This window comes from Pristis pectinata, chromosome 6 (assembly GCF_009764475.1).
Source record: "Pristis pectinata isolate sPriPec2 chromosome 6, sPriPec2.1.pri, whole genome shotgun sequence".
NCBI classification, from domain to species: domain Eukaryota; kingdom Metazoa; phylum Chordata; class Chondrichthyes; order Rhinopristiformes; family Pristidae; genus Pristis; species Pristis pectinata.
Genome location: NC_067410.1, coordinates 92323809 through 92349806, shown reverse-complemented (window position 1 = coordinate 92349806; position 25998 = coordinate 92323809). Strand labels below are relative to the sequence as shown.

The 25998-nt window shown below is 40.9% G+C and overlaps 2 protein-coding genes across 2 annotated transcripts in view; one reads left to right on the top strand and one right to left on the bottom strand.

Annotated features, from left to right (window-relative positions):
* The window catches only part of psmd1 (proteasome 26S subunit, non-ATPase 1), an 84920-nt gene that overhangs the window by 42487 nt on the left and 16435 nt on the right, over positions 1–25998 (top strand). Inside the window, exons 17-18 of the mRNA XM_052018325.1 lie at positions 23354–23468; positions 24203–24319. Of these exons, the coding sequence (XP_051874285.1) occupies positions 23354–23468; positions 24203–24319 (232 nt within the window). The remainder of the gene's footprint in view (positions 1–23353; positions 23469–24202; positions 24320–25998) is intronic.
* On the bottom strand, positions 133–10453 carry htr2b (5-hydroxytryptamine (serotonin) receptor 2B, G protein-coupled). Its single transcript, XM_052018326.1, has 3 exons — positions 10387–10453; positions 1624–1824; positions 133–1007 (listed from the first exon to the last, which is right to left on the bottom strand). Exons 1-3 carry the CDS (start codon positions 10436–10438, stop codon positions 133–135), a joined length of 1128 nt encoding a protein of 375 aa, XP_051874286.1. The 5' UTR covers positions 10439–10453.

Sequence of the window (25998 nt, the reverse complement as noted above, 5' to 3'; positions counted from 1 at the left end):
TATCCTCTTATTTAAAGGTTTAATCAGTTATGGCATGCCCTACATGTTGAATCTTCATACTAATTAACCTCCACTTTATACAGAGTGCCAAACAGTCGGTTACACTTGCAGTTGGTTCTTTTACTTTCTACTTTATACATAGCTTACTGCCTCTTCTGCTTTGTCTGTCTCATTTTCAGCAAGCAATAGAGTGTCCAGCATTATTGTTGTTTGGACAGGGGCAGGTCGTAACCGCAGGGGACTAGTGTACGTTGGGTTGATTCCATTTTTTGTATTGAATAACTTGGAGTCTTCATTGATTGATGTTTGAAATGACATCCGGCTGAAGTACTTCCTAAGTATTTTAATATCCTTCTTTCTTATATATTCACATGTAATATATTGGCTAAATGCCTTGCGAAAAGTCTTGTTGAAAAGAGTATATACAAGTGGGTTAACTCCTGAGGAGACATAACCCACCCAAACAAAAACTTCCATCAGTTTTTCAAGGAGTTTCTGATCACAGTTCTTACAGATGGCAAAAGTGACATTTGTTACAAAAAATGGGCACCACATCACCAAAAATAGGAAGAATACTATTCCTAAAACCTTGGACGCTCGTTGCTCATTACTGATGCTCTGCATGGATCTTTTGCCCAAGCTGGAGAGTCTTCGGATAGGTATATTCTCAGGTGTGCAGGAAAATGTCTTGTTCTTTTGTGAACCATCGATCATTGCAACCTTCTCTGGAGACTTGGTTGGTGTAAGATCTTGCTGAAAAATGGTTGAGACAGTAGTCCAGTTAAGCTGTTGAGGTGGTTTGGCTCTAACCAGGTATGCTTTCTTTCTCAGCACTTGAATTGTCAAGAAGTAGATAACTATCATGATGGCAAGGGGAATGAAGAATGCAGTCAGTGACCCAAAGATCATGAAATTTTTAAATGTGTCAACTCTAAGGAAACAGGTTTTGTTTATTAAGGTGTTTGTTTCATCCTGTAGGCCTTTGATAGGGATGGGAATAGCAATGCCTAAATTGAAGAAAAAAACAAAATGAGATGAATGCAATAATTGATTTCCATTGTTTTATTATGTCCTACCTAAACCAATAAAATGGAGTTTTTATGCGGGAAGACAAGCCATCCTTCTGGTAATATGTTCCAGTTACTTTGTAGTGTTTTTTGTCAAGTATTACAGTATATCATACTTTGCTTGTGATCTGTATATTCCTGGAATTTTAAGTTGGATTACTCTTAAAAACACTACTATAATTAATATGAGCAACATATATAAGTTCTCATTAAAGCAAAAACAACGGAGTTGTATTCCAATGTTCAGTTCACACCATTTTCGATTATTAAGCAGTATTAGTTTAGATTAATTTGGATTGTAAGAAATGTAGAATTCTAAAATAATTTCTAGGCTATTTCCTTTAACTATTAAAAATATGAAAAATGCAAGAACCATATTTGGATCTGTGTGCAGAAGAACGAATTTTTGTTACTGATGATGAGATTACAAATAATCATATTCTCCTATCATTTCTGCAATGTTAATTTAATAAAAATGTATTATTTAATTTGGTGTCTATTAGTCAGAAGAATTTAAATAATACATGAGTTAAAGGTTCCAGTAAACCATACATACCAATAGAGATGAGCCACACTACTGTGATCTTAATGAGAACTTTAGCCCTGGAGTTGAAGCGACTGTGCTGAATAGGTTTTTTAATAGCAATATAGCGGTCTAACGAGATTGCACACAGATGCATAATTGAGGCTGTGGATAAAAGAACATCCAAGAATATCCAGATAGGACATATCTCACAGGGTAACAGCCACTCAGAATCTGAAAACAAGAAAGATCTTTACAGTAGGCAGAATGGTATTAAACTTTATCTAAAAGTTTTGTCAACTTGAATGGTTTGGCTTTGGTTACAGCACAAACTTCAAGTTGGGTAACATTTCTTTCAAAATCAACAATATATTCCTGTTCCCACAATTCACCACGTTTTTTTCTGCAAAAATCAGCACATGCAACTATTATATAGTAAATTGTGTTGCAAAATCTCTCAAATTTAATTTCACTTAAACCTACCACATACAAATAAAATTTTATTTTTGTTTGTAATTTTTAGAAAACATCTCCTGTTCTAAATTGTATATAGGTTCAACTTTTGTATGAGTCTGACAATCAATAGCTTTTTAGAGCAGAGACAGTTGTTTATGCTAAAAAAATGTGTTTTCTAATTCCTCTGCAATATTTAGTTTATAATGTTGGAAATCCAATTCACAAGGATTCTCCATTTGAAATTTACTTTGGTGTTTATCAATGTGCTAGAGAAACAAAGGACTGCAGATGCTGGAATATATAGATGAAAAACACTATGATACTGGAGAAACTCAGCAGGCCAGGCAGCATCAGTGGAGAAAAGCAGGCGGTCAACGTTTCAGGTCAGGACCCTTCTTCAGGACCCGAAACGTTGACTGCCTGCTTTTCTCCATGGATGCTGCCTGGCATGCTGAGTTCCTCCAGCATCATAGAGTTTTTCATCTAGATTCCAGCATCTGCAGTCCTTTGTTTCTGTAGTAGAGCATTCTGGATTTTTACCCGTCTTTGATAAAGAAGTTGCTTCTAAATTTTCTGTGGATACAATATCTTGTGTTTATGTCCATGAGGTTTGGGCTCTTCCATGAGTGAAAGTATTTTCTATACCCTTACTTTAACAAACTTTCATTATTTTAAAGACCTGGATCAAATTGTGCTTTGTTCTTCTCAAGATTCCTTCATTCAGCTTTTCCAAATAGGAAGTCTGTCAGTAAACTAGTTCTCTGAAGAAGTTTTTGTTAATATATTCAGAATTGAATAACCAGTGGCCCATTTGTGATTTGGAACTGAACCTTAAAGGCAACATAACAAAATAGGAATATAAATTCAGATTAAATGACAACAAAAACATAACCAAGATGATTAATGTTTTGAAGATTTCAGTACAGGATTACTAAAAAGGAAATGACCTTTAAGTGAAGCGACCTTTTAAATGTCTCCTTGAATGTAATTCCATAAAATGATGTTCAGGATGATAACCATGTGTGTCTGCAATTTAATATTCTCTCATAGTTGCCTTGAGAGAGTATGAATGTGGTTGTGGAATGGAGAAGGATAGAATAGATGCTGTTGAGTCACTTGGGATGTAAGCCCTCATAGAATAAAATAAGAAAACTTGGAAGTGACTCTGTATTTTGTTCATACAAGATTCTGGTATTTCGCCTATTTGCGTTTAGTTGTAAAGGGAGTTAGTCCTGCCAGTGATCAAGACTGCCTCAGTATTCCAGTTGTATCAGTCAATCTACTGATTTAGCTATCGATTTTAAAAATCTCAAAAGCCATGTGTGTCACATTTATTGTTGGCTATTTGTAACCTTGAGTACAGATTGGAAATGGTTTATTATTGTCACATATACCAAGGTACAGTGAAAAACTTGTCTTGCATACCATTCATACAGATCAATTCATTACACAGTGCATTGAGGTAGTTCAAGGGAAAAACAGTATCAGAATGCAGAATAAAATGTTATAGTTACAGAGAAAGTGCAGTGTTGCAGTTAAGTATTTAAAGTGGAGGTACATAAGTATTTGATAGATTGAGAAGGGTATGGAGAAATGGCACAGAAGAGAAGTTGAGGCCAGCATAGATTAAACATGATTATGTGAAATGGTGGGCAGGCTTGAAGGGTCTGATGACCTGCTCCTGATCCTATTTTCTTGTGTTCTTGTATAAAATACACAAAGTTTCCTCCTAGATTATTCAGCAGCATTGGCAGAGGAGAATACTACCCAACAGTGCCTATACCGTGCTCTTTCAGTCAGCACCAATGCCACTTTGTCGTCCAATCTCTATTGCCTTAAAAATTTGTTTTATCAACTTTTCCCAGTTCTGATGAAAAGTCAATGACCTGGAAGACAGACACTGCTTGACCCGCTGAATATTTCTTATATTTTTCTATTTATCCCACAAGTATATTGTTTTTCACCCTCCAGCCTTCCTCTCAATTCCATATCATTTTTAGCTGCTGTTGTCGTTATTTAACACACCTAACTTAATCAGCTTCTAGTGAAAATTAAAATCTATTATTTCAAAATGACTCCTTCCCCAAAGTGTTCATTTAAAAGCAGTCTTTGATTACGCTGGCTGCTTCACCAAGGCAGCAAGGGGTATAGGCAGAGTCCATTTGGGGGGGAGGCTGGTCTCCATGATGTGCTGGGCTGTATCCACAACTCTCTGCAGTTTCTTGCGGTCACTGGCAGAGCAGTTGCCATACCAAGCCATGATGCATTGCTTTATTTGGTGCATCGATAAAGGTTGGTGAGTGTCAAAGGGGACATGCCAAATTTCTTTAGCCTCCTGAAGAAGTAGAGGCGCTGGTGAGCTTTCTTGGCCATGGGGTCTACGTGGTTGGACCAGGACAGGCTATTGGTGATGTTCACTCCTAGGAACTTGAAGCTCTCAACCTCAGCACCATTGATGTAGACAGGTGCATGTGCACTGCCCCCTTTCCTGAAGTCAATGACCAGCTCTTTTGTTGACATTGAGGGAAAGGTTGTTGTCATGACATCATGTCACTAAGCTCTCTATCTCCCTCATGTACTCCGACTCGTCATTATTTGAGATACGGCCTACTATGGTGGTATCATCCACAAACTTGTAGATGGAGTTAAATGTTAATGTTTTGCAAACTAAATTAAATCTGGGAGTCTTCTATATTTAAATTGCTCCAATGTAATTTAAAAGCTGTTCTTTCCCAGTTCTAATGAAAGGTCATTGACCTGAAACATTAATTCTCTTTCTCTCGTTGTAGTTGCTATCTTAGCTACTGAGTATTTCGAGCATTTTCTGTTTTTCAGATTTTCAGATTTCCAGTTTCCATACTATTTTGTTTTTGTAATTTTAAAACCTATTAAATTCAAAGTGATTTTGTACAATATTTGATGGGAAGATTGCTAATTTTTTCTCCTGAAATGTATTATCTCACAATTCTGTCCATTAACTTTAATTTGTCATTGTGTTTGTCTTTGTCTTCTTTGAAGTACCACCTTGTTTTTATGAGCTTTCCATGGGTGTATCATCTGTACATTTTGAAGTTAGACCTTCTGTAATCATGTCCTAGGATTTATGTGGATAAGCAAAACTAAAATCAACCTCGGGGAATGTAACAGTGTACTCCAATAGTGTCAGAGGAACAACTGAATAGCCCCTGTTCCCATTTTCTGCCTTGAGCATGCTCGTATCCATGAACTTCAATGCTGCTAGCAAATTTTTTATGTGGTGCTACAACAAACATCTTCAAAGTCCATGTGCACAACAAGAACTGCACTATCATCAACAACCCTCTACAGGTCCATGTTCACTGCAATAAGTACTACATGTGATTATACAATACCTATCATGAAGCAGAATATCCCAAGTTGCCTTATGTCAGTGGTATCAAATAAAGTTTGACATCATATCACTTTAAGGGATATTGGGAAAATGGTAAATTGGTTTATTATTATCACATGTCCCGAGGTACAGTGAAAAACTTTGTTTTGCATGCCATCCATACAGATCATTTCATTACAACAGTGCATTGAGGTAGTACAAGGGAAAGCAATAACAGTGTGCAAGAATAAGGTGTTACAGTTACAGAGAAAGTGTTGTGCAGGCAGACAATAAGGTGCAAGGCCATAACAAGGTAGATTGTGAGGTTAAGTGTCCATTTTATCATGCATGGGGACCGTACAACAGTCTTATACATTTTGCTTGCATTAGGCCCATATCCTCCTCCTCCTTTCCAATCCAAGTACCTGTCCAAATACCTTTTAAACATTGTAAGTGTATTTGCCTCTACTACCTCCTCTGGCAGCCCGTTCCAAATATTCACCACCCATTATGTGGGGAAAAACTTATCACTCAGATCTCCTTTAAATTTCTCGCTTCTCACCTTAAGCTTATGCCCTCTTGTTCTAGACCCCCCTGGAAAAAAGAATCTGGCTCTCTATCCTATCTATGTCTCATAATTTATAAACTTCTATAAGTTTTCCCCTCAGCCTCCTACATTCCAGTGGGAATAAACCCAGCCTATCCAATCTCTCCTTATAACTACAGCCCTCCATTCCAGGCAACATTCTGGTGAACCCCTTCTCTACTTTCTCTATTCCTACTACATTCTTCCTATGTATGGCAATCAAAACTGTACTCAATACTCGAAGTATGATCTTATCAATGTTTTGTACAGCTGCAACATGACGTCCTAACTCTTGTACTCAATGCCTTGACCGATAAAGGCAAGCATACCAAATTCCTTTTTCACTATCCTATCCAGCTATGTCACCACTTTCAGGGAGTTGTGTACTTGCACCCCAAGGTCTCTCTGAAATTAATGTTCTTGAAGGTCCTTGTAACTTGAACTCCCTTAGTACATTACTTCGTATTTGTCTTGATCAAATTCCATCTGCCATCGCTCTGCCCAACTTTCTAGCTGATCTGTGTCCCACTGTATCTTTAACTAACCTTCGTTATCTACAACTTCACCATTTTTCTGTTGTCTGCATTACTTACAAATCATAGCCCCTACACTTAAGTCATTTATCTATATTACAAACAACAAAGTCCCAGTGCCGATCCCTGTGGTACACCACTTGATTCAGATTTCCAGTCTGAAAAGCACCAGTCCACCACTATCCTCTGCCTCCTATCACCCAGCCAGTTTTGGATCAGTACAACAACACACCTCGGATCCCTTATGCTTTAACCTTCTGGACTAGCCTACCAAGCAGAAACTTATCAAAAGCCTTACTAAAGACCATATGGCCAACATCTACTACCCTGCCTTCATCAATCTTCTTGGTTACCTTCTCAATCAGATTTGTGAGACATGATCTCCCCTGCAAAAAAAAATGCTGACTCCTGATTGGTCCCTGCCTTTCCAAGTGAACATAAATCCTGTTCCACAGAGCCTTCAACAACTTTCCTACCACTGATGTAAGGCTAACTGGCCTGTAATTTCCAGGCTTATCCCTACTACCTCTTTTGAACAAGGGAACAACATTAGCTAACCTCCAATCTGCTGGTAATGAAGATGCAAAGATTTCCATCAGAGCCCCAGCTCTCTCCTCCCTTGCTGCCCTTAGATTCTTGGGAAAGATCCATTCTGGCCCTGGGGACTTATCCACCCTAATGTGCTCTTTTATTTCTAGCACTTGTTCCTGATACAGATGTCCTCCAGAATATCAGTATATCACTCCCTTAACTTTCCAGCCTCCATGTACTTCTCTGGTGAATAGTGACTGAAAAGTATTCATTTCAGATCTTGCTCATATCTCCTGGCTTCATGCCTCGATTCCCTATCTTTTCCCTGAGGGGACCTATTTCTTCTTTAGCTACCCTCATGCTTCTAATATATTGATAAAAGGTTTTAGGATTCTCCTTTATCCTACTTGTCAACATCATTTTGTGGCCCTTTATTGACTCCGATATCCCATATAAACCTCAGTGACACGGTTGATAACAACTTTCCTGACGTGCTTCTTTCCTTGTCCTGAACAAACCTTCAATATTCTTTATTAACCTGGGTTCCCTAAACTTACCTTCTTTGCCTCTTTTGTAGGGAAGGGAATTCTAGTCTAAGGGACTTGGGAACTAAAGGCATATCCGTCACTGCTGAAGAAATTCAGCTTATGGATGATCAAAGACAAAAATTGAAGAGCAGAGTTACCTGGGAAGGTGGAAGGACTGAGGGTCCAGGAAAGACTGCAGAGATAGAGAGGGGATGAGGCCATAAGATTATTTAAAAACAGTTGAGAACTTTAAAGTCAAGGTATTACTTAGCCAGTAGCCAGTGTATATTGGCAGGCACAAGAGTGATAAGTAAACATAACTCAACATAAGTTAGAACATGAGCAACAAAGGTTTGGAGCTGTGGCTTAATGAGCAGTATTTTCCCAAGTGAGAATTCATTTTTTGTTACTGATTGTTCTGAGGAATTTCCCCACCAGTAAGATTAGGCTGACGGTCCTTTAGCTAAGTAAATTCAAGAAACTTTACCAATATTATTTCAAACTTTTGCCTCCAAATGACTCAGCTTCACATTTTGTTTTTAAAATAAGTACATTTCATGTATAGTATTTTCCATATTTTCATTTCAATTAAAACAGATTAAAATAATTAAATGCACTCACCACCGATTTCTGTTTTTACTTAAATTGTGAAGGTTATACCTGAATGGCAAATTGCTATATACTTTTAAGTGATCTATGACCAAGTTTGAGTTAGTCAGAATCTTACTGCCATTTTATGAATTTAAATTGAATAGCTCTTTTAACAATTCTGTTGTGTTGGATGAAGTGTGACTTGGGGGTACTCGTGCAGGATACCTTAAAGGTTAACCACCAGGTCGGATCGGTGGTAAAGAAAGCGAATGCTATGTTGGCATTCATTTTGAGAGGTATAGTGTATAAAAGTAAGGAAGTGTTGATGAGGCTCTACGGGGCACTAGTGAGGCCTCATTTGGAATATTGTGCGCAGTTTTGGGTCCCACATCTTAGGAAGGATGTGCTGACATTGGAGAGGGTTCAGAGGAGATTTACGAGGATGATTCCAGGAATGAAAGGGCTTACATATGATGAGCATTTGTCGGCTCTTGGACTGTACTCACTGGAGTACAGAAGAATGAGAGGGGACCTCATAGCGACATTTAAAATGTTGATAGGAGAGGACAGAGTAGATGTGGCTAGGCTGTTTCCCTAGGTGGGTGAGTCCAGGGCCAGAGGGCAAAGTCTTAGAATTAGAGGGTACAGTTTCAAAACAGAGATGAGGAGAAATTTCTTTAGCCAGAGGGTAGTGAATTTGTGGAACTCCTTGCCATGTACAGCAGTGGAGGCCAGATCAGTGGGGGCGTTCAAGGAGGAGATAGATAGATATCTAAATAGTCAGGGTATCAAGGGATATGGGGATAAGGCCGGAAATTGGGATTAGAATAGGTTTTTTTTTGTTTGTTTTGTTCCCCCCCCCCCATTCCCCATTTCTCATTTCTTTTTTTCCCTTTTCCTTGGAGCAGACTCGATGGGCCGAATGGCCTGCTTCTGCTCCCTTGTCTTGTGATATCACAGCTGTATACCTTCAATTAGTTTCCTCTGCTCCCCTTCAGAAAAAAAAGTGTATTGAAAGGGGTATGTTTTGGTTGTACAGTCTTTTAAAACAGACGATTTAGTAGGGGAAGAAAAGTACTTTGCAGTTATCGTCAGGAATTGATTCATGTATAAACTCCATCTTTTTGTTAACAGCTTACATATTTTTGTGTTCTTATGGACATATGCAACCCAGAGGGAATATTTGTAGATGATCCTTAGTGGTAAACGGCAATGACAAATTGCTATTCCCAAGTCCTGTGGCAAGGGACACTTCCTGTATAGTGGATCATACGGTGACAACTGTTAGTGTTACTTTTCAAAACACATTTTAACTTCTGGGTTATTGAAAACTTGTTCTTTTAACTCATATTTCATTTAATAGACCATCTGGTTAAAGGAATATTTATTAGATGAGACTAATTACATAGTGATAACAGCACAGAAAAATGTCATTTGACCCAACAGATCTGTGTTGGTGTTTGCGCTCCACGAGTTCCTATTCTTTATTTAACACCATTGATATATCATTCCATTTGTTTGCCATTTAGGTTCATCAATCTTGTTCTTAAATGCATCCATGTAATTTGTGTAATTTCTACTCTGTAGTGTCGCTCACTCTTGACAAGCAGTAAACAAGTTTCTGCAGAATTCCTTTTTTGGATTTATTAATAGCCGTCTTTCAATCATAGCCGCAAATTGTGGCTAGTTGAATCTTTGTGTTGCAGGTACATATACAAATTATACTTGCTCAAAAAGTATTGCAAAAATTAGTTTAACTGTCGAAGATAGTTATTAGTTTAACTGTTGAAGAAAAAGAAATGTTGAAGATAATGTATTTTTCTCCAAGCTAATGTATCGTAAATTTATAGTGCAAGATGAACTTCTAAAGATATTTGTTTAAGGCTTGAAAGAGGAAATAAAGTTATTAGGGACAAGATCCTTTAAAAGAAAGGACAGAAATCACAGAATGTTTAAAAATGTGCATGTGATAGTTTATGTGAGAAGACTGAATAGAAGCAACATGCAATAAGTACAGTTTAAAGAAAAGATTAAATTATTAGATAAATACTAATATATTTGCATTCAGATGGACAAGCACTTCATTTCACTTTGTTTCTAAAAACAAAACTGAAACTAACAAAACAACATGTAGTTTCAATTATTTAGTGGTAAGCAAGGTAAGTGACAGAGTAATGCTGAATTGAGCCTGAAAAACTGAAGAGAAAATTGAATGACACTTACTGAACAGAATATTTAGAAGAGCGATGGGCATCACCAGAAGTCCAACCAGCATGTCCGCCACTGCAAGTGACATGAGGAAGTAGTTTGTGGCATTCTGGAGTTTCTTCTCAAGAGAAACCGCCAAAATAACGAGAATATTGCCACCAATGGTGGGTATAATCACTAGTAAAATTAGTAGTGCTGCCCACTGTAGTCCATCCTTTGACTGATCTCCTTTTAAAATGTTAGAGCTGATAAATACGCTGGCAAGTTTGGATTCCTCTGTAATTGTCAGATAGAAAATTTTGTTTGTTCCTGAAGTATTGAAGGGCTGGATTGGGGTTGCCTGCATTCTGCTGGTTGGAAACGTGCTTGTAGAGTCCGCTGAGTTAGACACGCCATAACTGTCTGGTCCAGGCATCGTCTCTGAATATTGGCAATTGCCCATCTACTTCCTTTCGAATAATGGTGAGGAACAGGCAGCATGGTCTGAACTGTCAGTTCACAGATCACTGGCACATTTGTGCCAGAATAACATGTTTTGCAGCAAATTCTTTGTGGTTTTATCCATGGCTTCAGCTAACCCTGTACTCTTGAAGTGAATGATAATTTCTCCATTTGTAACTTTTTGTTCAAAATTTCCATTGTATCTGTTGCTCATTGTGACAGTTGTGTAATGAACAATTGAGGAAGAAAGAAAAATAATTTTTAATGCACTTGTGAATAGCTAAAAATTTCCTAAAAGTGAGCCACCCCACCCTCTGACTCCAGCTACTAAGAACTGCTGCAAACCTTTCACATTTACTTTTGTAGCTTACTAATCAAATTAACAATTTTGCTCTGTAATTGCTCTTACCTCCAATCTAACAGCTGCCTTTCGTACATGTTCACATATTGTTGTCTTAAAGTAGCTGCTGATGCCTCTGTTGCTTGGTCAGGAAATCATTTTAGTTCTCTGTTTCTTTCTTTGCTTCCTCTGAGCTGTATAAATTTGTTTTGATCCATATGCTGTATCGCTGCCAGATCACTGCTTTCGTTTCTCTTCTTATGGCTGTACTGTACTTTTCTTTGCTATTCATTAATATGCAACTACTTAACCTCTCTCTGTGATCTTGTTCTTAGGTCAGTATATTTTCATTCTGAGACTATTTGACACTTTAACTGTGCTGTTTCTTGGATGTTTAGTGTTTACAATATTTCTGTGCTTTAATTGTCCCGCACCAATGCTTATCCCTGAAGATGCATTTACAACCCCCATTCCCTCTCTTGCTTGCTCTGTCTCTCTTTCTCTCTCCTCTCTCTTCTCTGCACCCCCCCCCCCCCTCCCACCACCACTGCCCCACTTACGCCCATAACGGTGTGTTTTTTATCCAAATATTGAGTACTGTTCCTTTTTCATATTGCTGTTGGACACAACTAACCTCTGATGGTTGAATGCAGAAAAACAAATGAACATTTTTAATATCATTGCAGAGGCAGAAATCTAAAAGGTAATACCCTATATGATTGCAGTTAAGAATTTATCTGCTTTTACAATTTTCTTTGTATTCTTTCTAGTGAAAATTCCAGGCTATCTTGGTGACTTTTACTTATTCTAGAGTTAAGTCCTCCTAGCCTTCAAAAGCCTTAGATTTTCTGTTGTCTTACTTTTGAGCATTTAATAAATTTTAATTTAAAACTTTGGTATTTTGCTTTCCTTAGAAGGAAAGAGTTAAGTTTCAGGAGATATCATAAATTGCTTCTTGCAAAGATGCATGACATTGTGCAATAATGTGAAAGTACTAAATTCGTCTTGATTCCAGTATATGGGAAGACCACAGAAGGAAAGAAACAGTAGTTATTGTTGATACTTCTGAGTATTCCAGTTCAGTGGGTCATTAATACACCATAAATCTGCTCTTTTTGAGAAGACGCAGAATTTGAAAGCATTTTTTTTGTATTAATAATTAAAAATTCTCACCTCTTCCATACTTCTGAAATCTGAAGTACAAAATTTAGCTAATATGCAAAATTTTAAAACATGCTGAAGCATTTTGACTAGCAGTTTAGATTTTTGCAAATATTCCTTTGTGTCAGCCTGCCTGTTATGAATGTTAGTAATTGTTTATTTAACATCAACAGAAAGGTGAAAGTAGCCTGCTTTAAAATGACTAGATTGTAAGTTATTTTCAAACCACTTGCTGTTAACAGTGTATAGCCTGACATCAATAATATGATTGCAAATCATCTTGAGATTGGTGAAGGAAAAGTTTATATTGAAAGACAATTTTTCAAAGACTTCATGGCTACCACTGTAAAGAGCTATGATGGTTGCATTTAATCTGTGGTATAAGTTGTAAATTGGATATTGGCAGTTTTTGTCTTTTGATGCGTGTGTGGAATACATTGCTCATGAAGTTGTAAGAGGCTCAAATAAAATAAATGATCTGAGCCTTAAATCCAGCATGCGGGTCATATAAATGCAAGTGTTTTTCTTTTGGAGTAATTCTGAGTCTCATCATAAATCTACCTAACAGGCTCTAATGTGCACAAAGCTACGATTTGGCAGTGCTTACTGGAACTGAACTTGGGGCTGACAGAAGGATTTTGAAAGCATTACAAAACGAGGAGAAGATTTGATTTAAGAGTTGATGAGGAGACCATAATCATAATCCTAAAGTTGAAACAGCACTTTATTATTTTGTAACAATATTAAGGTTGCAATACAGTATACGGTGAAGCAAAGCCACCTTTTAAAATGTTCTTCTCGTGAACTTTATTCAAACTGAGAGGTATTAATCCTTTGGCTGATGTAGTTCTGTAGGTTACCACAAGGAGATGCAAGAGAGTAAATGATAAATACAATTTATTTCCTTGTCTTTTTTACCTTTTTTTTTACCTTTTTTTTAAATTAAGCAGCCTCATTCCACTCTGTCACTCTGAAACTTTGGAACATAATGTGATAAATAGCTAGCTGGAGAATCCGTACAGGAATTCGGCTGGCTGCAGTGTTTGATTTAGTGCATTCCAGGCTTGCATGCCTGCGTCCTGCAGTAGGGCATCTGACCTCCCATTCTATCCCGTGGACTCGCTATTGACTCCTGATTGTCCTAAACTGAAGGGCCAGATACACTTTGTATCTGGTCCCTCAAGTTTGGCATTCATAGCTAATTCAATGGATTGAGGCCATTGTTCTTCCAGAAAAGGGTAGGTGGGCTAGGTAGTTTATTTCCATACCTTATTTGAATTAACACTAGTATTATAACTAATTTACACCAGTCAGTTGTTTTTAAATAAATATATTATTTTTAATTGTTTAATAATTATTGATTACCTCAGACATTTGGAAACCATGATTAAGTCTTCTGACAGAAGACCTTCAGGGCAGTTTGTGGGCTGGGTTTCAATTTGCACTGACACTTCTGGTCCCGTTCACAGAACAAATTTAACAGTGAATTTTTGAGGTTCTTGGGAGCCACACAGTCACAGTAGGCTGCTTCCAATGAGATCTGAACCAGTAACTCAGATTAGAAGCTTCAAATAAGAAATTCTGGGTATGTACCCCCATCTTGCTAATTTTTAGTAACTTGTTACTTTGCCAATACCAAGCCTAACATTTATGAAAATCCTAAATTTGATGAGGATGATTTCACTTTTCTTCCTCATAGATCAGAGTCTTTGCACAGTCGACAGATAAACTTGTATTCTCAAGTTCTTGTAATAAATTTTTGCAGTAGCAATTCAACTTGCAAGCATAAATGTGGTAATTGTTCAAGAATTCAGGTCCTGAAATAAGCTGATTACAGTTGATGTATTTAGTAGGCCGGTATATATCGATGTGAACCATATTTAAAAATGACTCTTGATTGGTAAGTGATTTTTTTTTACACGTACTGTATTGCACTAGTTTGGAATATGAGTAACATAATGTTTGAAATAATTAGCGTAGTGGTATGTTGATAAATATAGGTTTAAAGTTTTTTTTAAAAATTATGTTTTATTATGGACCACATTTTACTTCGCTGATGTTGAATTCGAGGAAATACCATTCAAAATCATTCATTTCTCTGAGTAGCAGTTCTGTATCAATAGAATTAGTCTCTACACAGCAGTTTAGTTTTTGCTGTTTAATTATTTACTTGTTCTCTGCCTTCACTTAGTGGAGGCTATTTACTCAGTCCCATTCTCCCTTTTTCTATTACTTCAAATGGAAGCTTTTCCAATAGTGCCCTCCCCATCTTCTCAATGAATTTGCATGTTTATTCAGTATCAACCTGTTGCTTGTATAGAAACATAGAAAAAAGGGAACAGAAGTAGGCCAGTTGGATCTTCAAGCCTGCTCTGCTTTTCGAAGCAGTCATGGCTGATCATCGATCTTAATATCATATTCCAGCTCCTTCCCCATATCGCTTGATGCTTTTACATATCTAGAAATTCATCATTTTCTCCTAATCATTTTCTCCTCCATACCTTCAGGTCTCTGTGGTAGTGAATTTCACAGGTTCATTGCCCTGGATTTCTTGACCCATACCTGAGATTGTGCCAGAGGAAACATTCTCCTGGCATCCAATTGCTCCAGCCCTGTCAGAATTTTATAATTGGATCCCCTCTTATTCTGGTGAATGCTAGTTGACCGAACCTCTCATCATACAGCTGATCTATCAGTCTGGTGAACCTTTGCTACATTCCTTCTATGGTAAGTATATCCTTGGGTAAGAGCACCAGAACTGCACACAGTACTCCAGGGTGGACTCACTAAGGCCCTGCACGCTCTTGCATTCACATCTTCTTGCTATGAAGGCCTGCAAACCATTTGCTCTCTTAACTGTTCACTGCACTTTCATGTTTGCTTTATGATACTCAAGTCATTTTGTACATCAGCACTTCACAACCTGACATCATTTAAGTTAAATGCTGCCTTTCTGTTTTTCCTACTGAAGTGGATAACATCACATGTATCCACATTATAACTGAATTTGATAAGATACCTCTTGCAGGCCTTGGGAATTTATCAGTTTTTAGTTGCTCCAGCATTATTTTATTACAACTTCCTTTATTTCCTCATCTTCACTGTAGTCTTGGTTCTTCTAACAATCCTGAACAATTCCTTGTATCCACTTCTGTGAGAATAGAACCAAAATATTTGTTTAATTGTTCTGCCATATTGATATTCCCTACTATGAACATTATGGCTACAGGGGATCTACACTTGATTTTGCTAATCTTTTTTTCTTTTTATGTTCTTTCTCTCATATTCTATTAGAAGCTTTATCTTTTTAACTTCTTTAGACATTAACTTTTTTGTATTATACTGTAGGCTTCCTATTTGTGATGCATTGTTCAGATTGCTGGCCCCCACGTTTCTCCATAGAGGTTGCAATACCCTCAAATATAGTCACCTTGGACAAAAGTGTCATAAGCTTCCACGTATTGCAGCAGCGGTATGCCTCTTGTCCTCCTGTTATTTTTATTTAATTGATTAGTTTAACATTAATTAAATTTACCTCACTAAGTTTATTAACTTAATTTGGTTAAATGGTATCTGTTAACTTAAAACGGCCCACAGTCATCACCTGTCACTAATCTGCCTTACCTGTGACATTGTAGATTTCTCTGGTTGCAGCTGTAAACTTTCAAAACAAATGCCAGTTTGGAGTTGATCCTACTCACCCCATTCACCGTCAGCCCTACTTCACTGAAGCCCCTGTCCTCTGAAAAAACTGTACACTGCTGCTTGCGAGCTATGTTACCTAAAGAAAGTAATGGGAAAGATTAGAAGTGCAAATAGCTCTAAATTTTGTCTTTTGTGTTTAGTTAAAAGACTGTGTTGGATGTGTGAAATTTTCAGGCAATGTTCACCCATCAGTAAAAGATATAGAGTGATATAATTAATCACAACCTTTATTACATCTGAACTTGTGCTCATATCCCACAAGTATTAAATTTGAGATCATTTTCATCGTCTTAGGCTGAATGTTAGGGCTGTTTTTCTTCCACATTACAGTGAGACTGTGTTTTATATTCACTTTGGGGATTTGAGTATTGCCAGCAAGGTCGTCATTTATCTTCCTTCTCTAATTGCCATTGATGATGGTGGTGAAGCACGGAAGTCTATCTGTAAAGATACTCCCCACGGTGCTGCTGGGCAGAGAGTTCCAGGATGTAGACCATCTGAATATGGGGCTGTCATGGACATAATCTTAGATTGGTTTGCTTCTGTAGTGGATCATATTCATATTCCCCTTATAAAGCATTGTTCCATAACAGGCCTCAGTAACTCTTCTTCTCCTTGGGATTGAGGATGGCCTGCTTCCACTCCAATTCTTAGATAACTAATGAGGCCAATGAGGGAACTGTAGACTGTTCCACAGATGGGACAGGAAATGCCTGACAAGCAGGTGGAACATGAAGATTTCAAATTATTTTGTAGTAAGTTATTAAGTTAATATAATCTGTTAACTTTAGTGATTTTAATCAGAAATGATCTGTAAATTTTAATGATAACCATAGAAAGCATCCTATCCAGATGCATCGTGGCTTGGTATGGCAACTGCTCTGTCCTTGACTGCAAGAAACTGCAGAGAGTTGTGGACATAGCTCAGCACATCACGGAAACCAGCCTCTCCTCCATGGACTCTACACTTCTCACTGCCTCGGTAAAGCAGCCAACATAATCAAAGACCCCAGCCACCCTGGACGTTCTCTTTTCTCTTCCCACCTTCCCCCCCCACCCCGCACCCATCGGGCAGAAGATACAAAAGCCTGAAAGCACATACTGCCAGGCTCAAGGACAGCCTCTATCCCACTGTTATAAGACTATTGAACGGTCCCCTAGCACAATAAGATGGTCTCTTGACCTCACAATCTACCTTGTTATGGCCTTGCACCTTATTGTCTGCCTGCACTACAGACACTCTGTAACTATAACACTTTATTCTGCATTCTGTTATTGTTTTACCTTAATCCACTACCTCAATGTACCTCTTACCTCTACCTCTTACTACCTCTTTACTACCTCAATGCACTGTTGTAATGAATTGATCTGTATGAACAGTACGCAAGACAATTTTTTCACTGTACTTCAGTACATTTGACAATAATAAACCTATTATTTACCAGTTATTATTATTTACCAATTACTTAATTGTTCATTATCAACTGAGGTGATTTTCAAGATGGCTTCTGAGCTTTTGCTATTGTTGATTCAGGAATACTTGTGTTTCTTTGTACTAGATATATTTTTATAAAAAGAAGCTGAATACTTGCAAAATTTAAGCCCTGTGAATTCAAGTGCTACAGAAAGAAGTAATCTTTTTGTGACATATTTACTTCTAAGTTTGTTAAGTTTTGATTGTATAATTCAAAATGTCTTTAAATCATAGAGATATAAAAGCCTCTTTCATATTGTTGTTTTAGATCAGCAATGAAACCAGTGTAAACAAAAAAAAATCTTCAAATGCTGACAGTCTGAAACATCAACAGGAAATAGTGGGAACATAGTTAGCAAGTTAGCTGACATTTATAGAGAGAACAGACAACGTTGTCTAAAAGTAGGATTGCTTGGTTGCATCATGTTTTTTTACATAGTGCTGTGTGTTTGAAAATCAATTTCACTCTGATTTGACCACATTTCTGACTGTTCTGGGGTTGAATCTAGAGTCAGAGAAATTTTCAGCACTGAAACAGGCCCTTTGCTGCAACTCATCCATGCTGACATTTGGACAGGTTTGTGGATAGGAAAGGTTTAGAGGGATATGGGCCAAATGCAGGTAAATGTGACAAGCTCAAGAAGGCATCTTTGTTGGCATGGATGAGATGGGCCAAAGGGCCTGTTTCCATGCTGTATAATTCTATGACTAACTGATGTGAAACCTAAAACAAAAGTGAAGTACACCTGTCAGAAACTTTTTAAACCCAGCTAATGCAGTAATGTGATTTAGAGTCATAGAGTAATGTAGCATGGAAACAGGCCCTTCAGCCAACTCATCTATGCAAACCATGGTGTTCGCCTAAGCTAGTCCCAAATGCCTGCGTTTGGCCCATATCCCTCCTAGACCTTCCTTATCCATGTACTTACCCAGATGTTTTTTTAAGTGTTGCTATTGTACCTGCCTCAACTACTTTCTCTGGCAGCTCGTTCCATATACGCACCACCCTCTGCATGAACAAGTTGCATCTTAGGTCCCCTTTAAATCTTTCTCCTCTCACCTTAAACCTGTGCCCTTTCCCTGGGCACTTCCTAATCATTTAACGTCAGCAGGATGATGTGCATGATTTAAGTTCCACTATTAAAGGGGCATACAACATGCAAGTTACAGAAAATGGAAGTGGAAGAAAGGTTGTCATTTCTTTGGCAACCTTTAAGTCCACATACCCTATATTACTGGCTTGTTTTTTCCCTCTTAAGAACAAGGAATGCTGCCTCTGGACCTTTCCAGCACATCTGGAGAAGCATTGTTTTTTCAACCATCTGTGGCAAATCTTTCTCCTTGCCAACTTGAATGCATATTCAGCGTATCCTTTTAAATAGTGCAATTCAAATCATGCCATGTGGGTGGTCATCATGTCTGCTGATGTAGAATAGTGACATAACCATTTTGCTGTTTTTTGAATAAACATCTTAATATACAGAAGTAAGAATTTGTAGTGACTCACCGTCTGAGCAAGTGAACTGGCTTGGTGGTCAGGTCGAGTGTCGTTGCAGCGGTGAGGCCCAAGATGGCATTGGGCCTTTGTCTTCCCCGAGCAATGGGGAGAACCCGCGCGTGGGAAAAGTTTGATGACGTAGCGCATACATCATTTCCGTTTTTGGTGGGCGGGAACCGTTCCTCTTAAAAGGCCAGCGCAAGGCGGGGAAAATAAACCAGTTTTTGTTCTGCAGCCCACCGACTAGTGTTTTGCTTTCACATCGCGGTAGCAGCCGCTACATTGGTGACCTCGACGGTCCAAACGGATTTTGGACCCGCACAATGGATGACAACGCAGCAGCCAATGCAGTGGCACTCAAGCTGCCCACCTTTTGGACACTTTGGCCCAGCGTCTGGTTCGACCAGGCTGAAGCACAATTCCAACTATGGCAGATCACCTCCGACTCCACAAAGTACTACCATGTGGTCAGCTCTCTGGACCAGGAGACAGCCGCCCAGGTCGGAGACTTCATCCAGTCTCTTCCGGAGGAGGATAAGGACCCGGCTTTCAAAGGCCTTCTTATTCAGACCTTCGGCTTCTCCCGTCGCAAGTGCGCCGCCCGCCTGCTTCATCTCGACGGCCTGGGGGACAGATCCCCATCGGCCCTGATGAATGAGATGCTGGCCTTGGCTGAGGGACACAAGCCTTGCCTAATGTTCGAACAGGCCTTCCTCGAACAACTACCCAATGATATTCACCTGCTGTTGGCCGATGCCGATTTCAGCAACCCACGTGAGGTAGCTGCCCGGGGAGATGTCCTGTGGAAGGCCAAACACGAGAGTGGGTCGTCCGTTGGCCAAATCGCCAGGCCGCAAGCCCAACGCCTACCTAAACCAGTCCCAGCAACCGAGCGACCACACCCCAGAAACACAGACGACGACACTGGTGACCAGCTGGGCTTCTACCATCGGAGGTGGGGCACGGAGGCCCGTCGATGCCGCCCACCCTGCAAGCTTCAGGGAAACGCCAGGGCCAGCCGCAGCTGATGGCTACGGCGGCTGGCCACCAACACAGCCTCCTATTCGTCAGGGACAAGCAGTCTGGGCATCGTTTCCTTGTCGATACTGGAGCAGAGGTCAGTATTTTGCCCCCGACTGGCCGCGGCACTCGTAACAGGCAACAAGGTCCTGTTACGCTTTACCCTTGCCACTGTCACCCACCCAGCCACTCCTGGGAGCCGATTTCCTTCGGGCCCACAGCCTGTTAGTCGACCTGCGAGGGAAGCGGCTAGTGCACTCCAGAACTTTCCAAACCTACCCCCTGGGAGAAGCCACACTACCAGCCCCGCGCCTGGACTCCATTTCCCTGTCTGGCAACAAGTTCACCAAGCTCCTAGCTGAGTTCCCATCGGTTTTGGCACCGCAGTTTACAAATTCGATGCCCAAACACGGGGTGCAGCACCACAACATTACCACCGGGCCACCCCTTCATGCCCAAGCACGACGACTACCTCCAGACAAGCTCTGCCTGGCAAAGGAAGAGTTCCACTGCATGGAGGAGCTGGGGATCATTTGCAGGTCAGACAGCCCCTGGGCCTCCCCCCGCACATGGTCCCCAAAGCCACCGGCGGGTGGAGGCCCTGCAGCGACTACCGCAGGCTGAATGACACCACCACCCCAGACCGCTACCCAATCCCTCACATCCAGGACTTCGCGGCGAACCTACACGGGGCCCACATCTTCTCCAAGGTGGACCTCGTCCGGGGATACCACCAAATCCCGGTCCACCCTGACGATGTCCCCAAAACTGCACTTATCACTCCATTTGGCCTCTTCGAATTCCTTCGAATGCCGTTCGGCCTTAAGAACGCCACACAGACTTTCCAGCGGCTGATGGACACGGTAGGCCGAGACCTGGACTTCGTGTTCATTTACTTAGATGACATACTATTCACCAGCGAAGGAGCAACACCTCTACCCGCCAAGGTAGACACTATCCGCCATTTTGCCTGTCCCAACACGGTCAAAGGCCTGCAGGAATTCCTGGGGATGGTCAACTTTTACCATCGGTTCATCCCTGCAGCAGCCCGTATCATGCGCCCTTTGTTCTCGCTGATGTCTGGCAAGGGCAGGGACATCGCCTGGAACGACGAGGCTGCGGCTGCCTTCGTTCAGGCCAAGGACCCCCTGGCAGACGCCGCGGTGCTGGTACACCCTAGGACAGACGTCCCAACTGCCCTCACAGTGGACGCATCCAACACCACGGTTGGTGGAGTACTGGAACGACTAATCGAAGGCCGTTGGCAACCCTTGGCATTTTTCAGCAGGCACCTTAGACCACCCGAACTGAAATACACTGCTTTTGATCAGGAACTTCTAGCGCTGTACCTGGCGGTCCGGCATTTCCAGTACTTTTTAGAAGGCAGGTTTTTCACCGCTGTCACTGACCATAAGCCTCTGTCCTTCGCCTTCTCCAAGGTCTTTGGTCCCTGGTCAGCTCGTCAGCAGCGACGTTTGTCCTACATTTCCGAATTCACAACGGATATCCAACATGTCTCCGGAAAGGACAATGTCATTGCTGACGCGCTTTCCAGACCCACCATCCACAGCCTGTCCGTGGCTATTGACTACACAGCCCTGGCTGACGCACAGCATGCTAACAATGAGCTGCCCAGTTACAGAACCGCAATCTCGGGCCTGCAGCTCCAAGATTTCTTAGTCGGTCCAGGTCAGCGGACCCTCCTTTATGACATCGCAACAGGTCAACCCCACCCTATAGTTCCTGCAGCCTGGCAGAAACACGTTTTCGACTCGGTACACAGCTTGGCGCACCCGTGCATCAGATCAACTGTTCGACTGGTCGCCAGCAAGTTCGTCTGGCATGGCCTGCGCAAACAGGTCAGTGAGTGGGCCAGGACTTGTCCGTACTGCCAGACATCAAAAATCCAACGACACACCAAGGTCCCGCCACAGCAGTTTGAGCCTACCCGTAGAAGGTTCGACCACATCCATGTCGACCTCGTTGGTCCTCGGCCAGTTTCAAGAGGAGCCCAGTACCTCCTTACCATCGTGGACTGGTTCACGAGGTAGCCAGAGGCAACCCCTCTATCTGACATCACGACTGATTCCTGCGCCCGGGCGCTGCTGACCACTTGGATCTCGCGTTTTGGTGTTCCGGCCCACATCACTGCAGATAGGGGCACCCAGTTTACCTCCAGCCTCTGGTCTGCATTAGCGAACATGCTAGGGACGCAGCTGCACACCACCACGGCCTGCCACTGTCAATCAAATGGGTTGGTGGAACGTTTCCACCGCCATCTAAAATCAGCCCTGATGGCCCGCCTGAAGGGTCCTAACTGGGTCGATAAACTGCCTTGGGTCCTGCTCGGCATACGCACTGCCCCCAAGGAAGATCTCCACGCTTCGTCAGCTGAACTCGTGTACGGGGCACCCCTGGTCGTCCCAGGGGATTTCATACCCGCCCTTCGGGGCCAAGAGGAACAACCCACGGCTGTCCTGGAAAGACTGCACGAGAGGCTCAGCAGCTTGGCACTGATTCCCACTTCGCGGCATGGTCAAGCCCCATCCTGTGAGCCCAAGGAACTATGAGACTGTAAGTTCGTTTTCGTTCGCAGGGCACACCCCGGGCACCGTTGCAACGACCATACGAGGGGCCGTTCTGGGTCATCAGGAATAATGGTTCCACCTTTATTTTGGACATTGGGGGCAAGAAAGAGGTCTTCACGACGGACCTCCTCAAACCGGCCCATTTAGATCTACAACAACCGGTCGAGGTCCCAACACTGCGATGCAGAGGCTGACCTCCTAAGCCACGGGTAGCACAGCCTGCGAACCTTGGAGACCGTATCGCTGGTTCTTGGGGGGTGGGGGGGAGTTGTGTAGTGACTCACCGTCCGAGCAAGCGAACCGGCTTGGTGGTCGGGTTGCTCGTCATCGGAGCGGCAAGGCCCATGATGGCATTGGGCCTTCGTCTTCCCCGAGCAACAGGGAGAACCCACACGCGGGAAAAGTTTGATGACGTAGTGCATACATCATTTCCGTTTTCGGTGGGCAGGAACCGTTCCTCTTAAAAGGCCCGCGCAAGGCGGGAAAATAAATCAGTTTTTGTTCTGCAGCCCACCAACTAGTGTCTTGCTTTCACATCGCGTTAGCAGCCGCTACAAATTCTCATTTGGGTTCAGTATGCATTCTCATAGCAGTTACTATTTGTGCCATTATGTTAGTCACCAAAACAAAGTGGTAAAACTAACAAGAGATGCCCGTGCATAGTTGGTAATAATGCTGATTTAATCCAATGTATGACCATTTAAACTTAAAATTAATGATATTATAACGCAGTTAATGTTTTCCATGTTTTATAGGACACCAGAACAGTGCCCAAGTGTGGTGTCCCTGCTTTCTGAAAGTTATAACCCTCATGTACGATACGGTGCTGCCCTAGCTCTAGGCATTTGCTGTGCTGGAACTGGCAACAAGGTGAGATCACTTTTTTTTTTACAGTTATTAAATAGATCAGCACATGTTATGTGTCCCTATTGTTGTATAAAATTTGAAGCAGTATTATTGTCATTAATTAAACCAGTTAACATGATGTAGTGCATAATATCAGTAAACTTAACATCAGATTTAGTTTTTGAAATAAAATGTGTGACCTCTCTGCATGCATGTGCAGAGCACAGCTGGAATATTTAATCTGTTGAATTCTCAACCAGTGGACATTCATTTGAAACTTTGATCTGATGTGCAATGCCGAAGGTATTTGAAGAAATGCTTTGAATAGGAAGGCCCATTGAAATGAATGAGATATCATAAGAGAATGTGGAAGTTCTGTCCAGAGCACTAATTTGGCTTTCTTCTCAACCATCACCAATGAGATCTACCAACCTGCTTTTACCAACCCTCATCCATTCGTGCAGGGTCCCAAACAAACTTTAAAGTTAAACAACAAATTATTTCTACTTCCATTAAACATTCTGAATTTGTTGGTTACGGTACAATCTCCTCTACTTCGAGGAGTTCAAACACAAATTGGGTGACTACTTTAGGAACAAATCTGTTGTGTCTGCAAGCATGACATTGATATCACTGTATTCTAAGTGACTGATTCTTTTGAATTTTCAAATTATTAATGGCCAGCTCAAAAGTTCCAGAGTCTGGTCTAAAATCCAACTTTTACATTTACTGTTCCAATCATTTCTATTCTTTTGTAGGAAGCTATAAATCTTTTGGAGCCAATGACTAATGATCCAGTAAATTATGTCCGCCAAGGTGCTCTAATTGCATCTGCTCTTCTCCTAATCCAGCAAACAGAGATCACGTGTCCAAAGGTAAGATTGAATACAAAATGTGCCTTCTGTCCATTAAGTTTCAATTTATCTCTTCAATTTATTTTTTGTTAATTCTGTTGCTCAGGATTGGTTTTATTTTCCGCAATGTGGATCCATTCTAGAGACATTGCACAAAAGAACATATGTGCATTTGAGCAGTAGCTGTTGGATCCATATACCTTCCCAAAATTTGTCTGAAGTTTAGTAGTTATATTGCAAATGTGCAGTGAATTTGCTTGCAATCTGTCAAACAGCAAATCAGGTAACTGACCAGGTATTTATTTTTGCCATTATTGGTTGAGGGGCAAGTTCCCCTGCTCCACTTTAAATAATCAGAATCAGGTTTATTATTACTGACATACGTCATGAAATTTGTTGTTTTGTGGCAGCAGTACAGTGCAAGACATAAAAATTACAATAAGTTACCAAAAAATAAGTAAATAAAATAGTGCAAAAGAGGAATGATGAGATAGAGTTCATGGACCATTCAGAAATCTGATGGTAGAGGGGAAGAAACTGTTCCTGAAACATTGAGTGTGGGTCTTCATGCTCCTGTACCTCCTCCCTGATGGTAGTAATGAGAAGAGGGCGTGTTCCAGATGGTGTCCTGGAGGGTCCTTAATGATAGACGCCGCCGCCTTGAGGCACCGCCTCTTGAAGATGTCCTCGATGCTGGGCCGGGTTGTTCCCATGATGGAGCTGGCTGAGTCTATGACTCTCTGCAGCCTGTTTCAATCCTGCATTAATAGTCCATTGGAGCCTTGACTAAACACTAAGCAGATAGTATTTCTCTTTAATACTTTGTCTGAAAGATGGCATTTCCAAAAATTCAGCAATCCCTTAATATCGGTTTGAAACAACACCTTGAGTTAGATGCAAAGGTCTGAAGTGTGGCTGGACTCTAATATCTTTTGACTCGGGTAAGGTGGTTACAGCCAGGACAAGCTGATCTAAAAATTAAAAAATAGCAGTATTTTGGTATTTCCAGATGCTCTCACCTGTGCGAGAGAGCAGCAAAGAAGTTTGAGGAGCCGAGGGGTCTTTGTATGTTTGTATGTAAGTAGGTAGTATGATTTTGTATATTGAGGTGGTAGTGTTGGTGGGGGAGTTGGGAGACAAGTTGTTCCTGGTGTTTGAATGATGGAGTTGAGGATGATGGAGTTCATGATGATGGTGATGAGGTTTGTTCTGGTGACTGTTTCTATCATGTGGCCATATCGAATGATGCGCCCATGTTGGGATCATCATCTATTGCTTGCTTGATGTGAAAGAATGCCTTTGAAAGCCTTTTCATAATGAATTGTTTTTGTTGGCAGTCACATTGGCTTCTTATTCTTTTTGTGCCCTCTGTTACTTAAGCTCTAACAGATCTTATATGAGACTTCAATAACTCTTACGCGTCATCTTTGATTACTTCACTAAACCCAGCCTATGGCTATATTGATAAATATCTGGAATGGTGTGTTTGTCATTGCAATTCTAAAATATTCTGAAATTCTGAAATAATATGTTTCATTAAACGCTGCAGGTAGTGCTGGTGCTATTAAACTGGAGCTTGAATGTAGCAGTAGCAGCACACTGGTCCATGAGTTGTACAAGTGAAACATTGAAGTTTTAAAAGTGTTAGGGAGCAATAGCGCTACCCAGGTATTGTCAGCCATGTCTTCAGTTAATGGGAT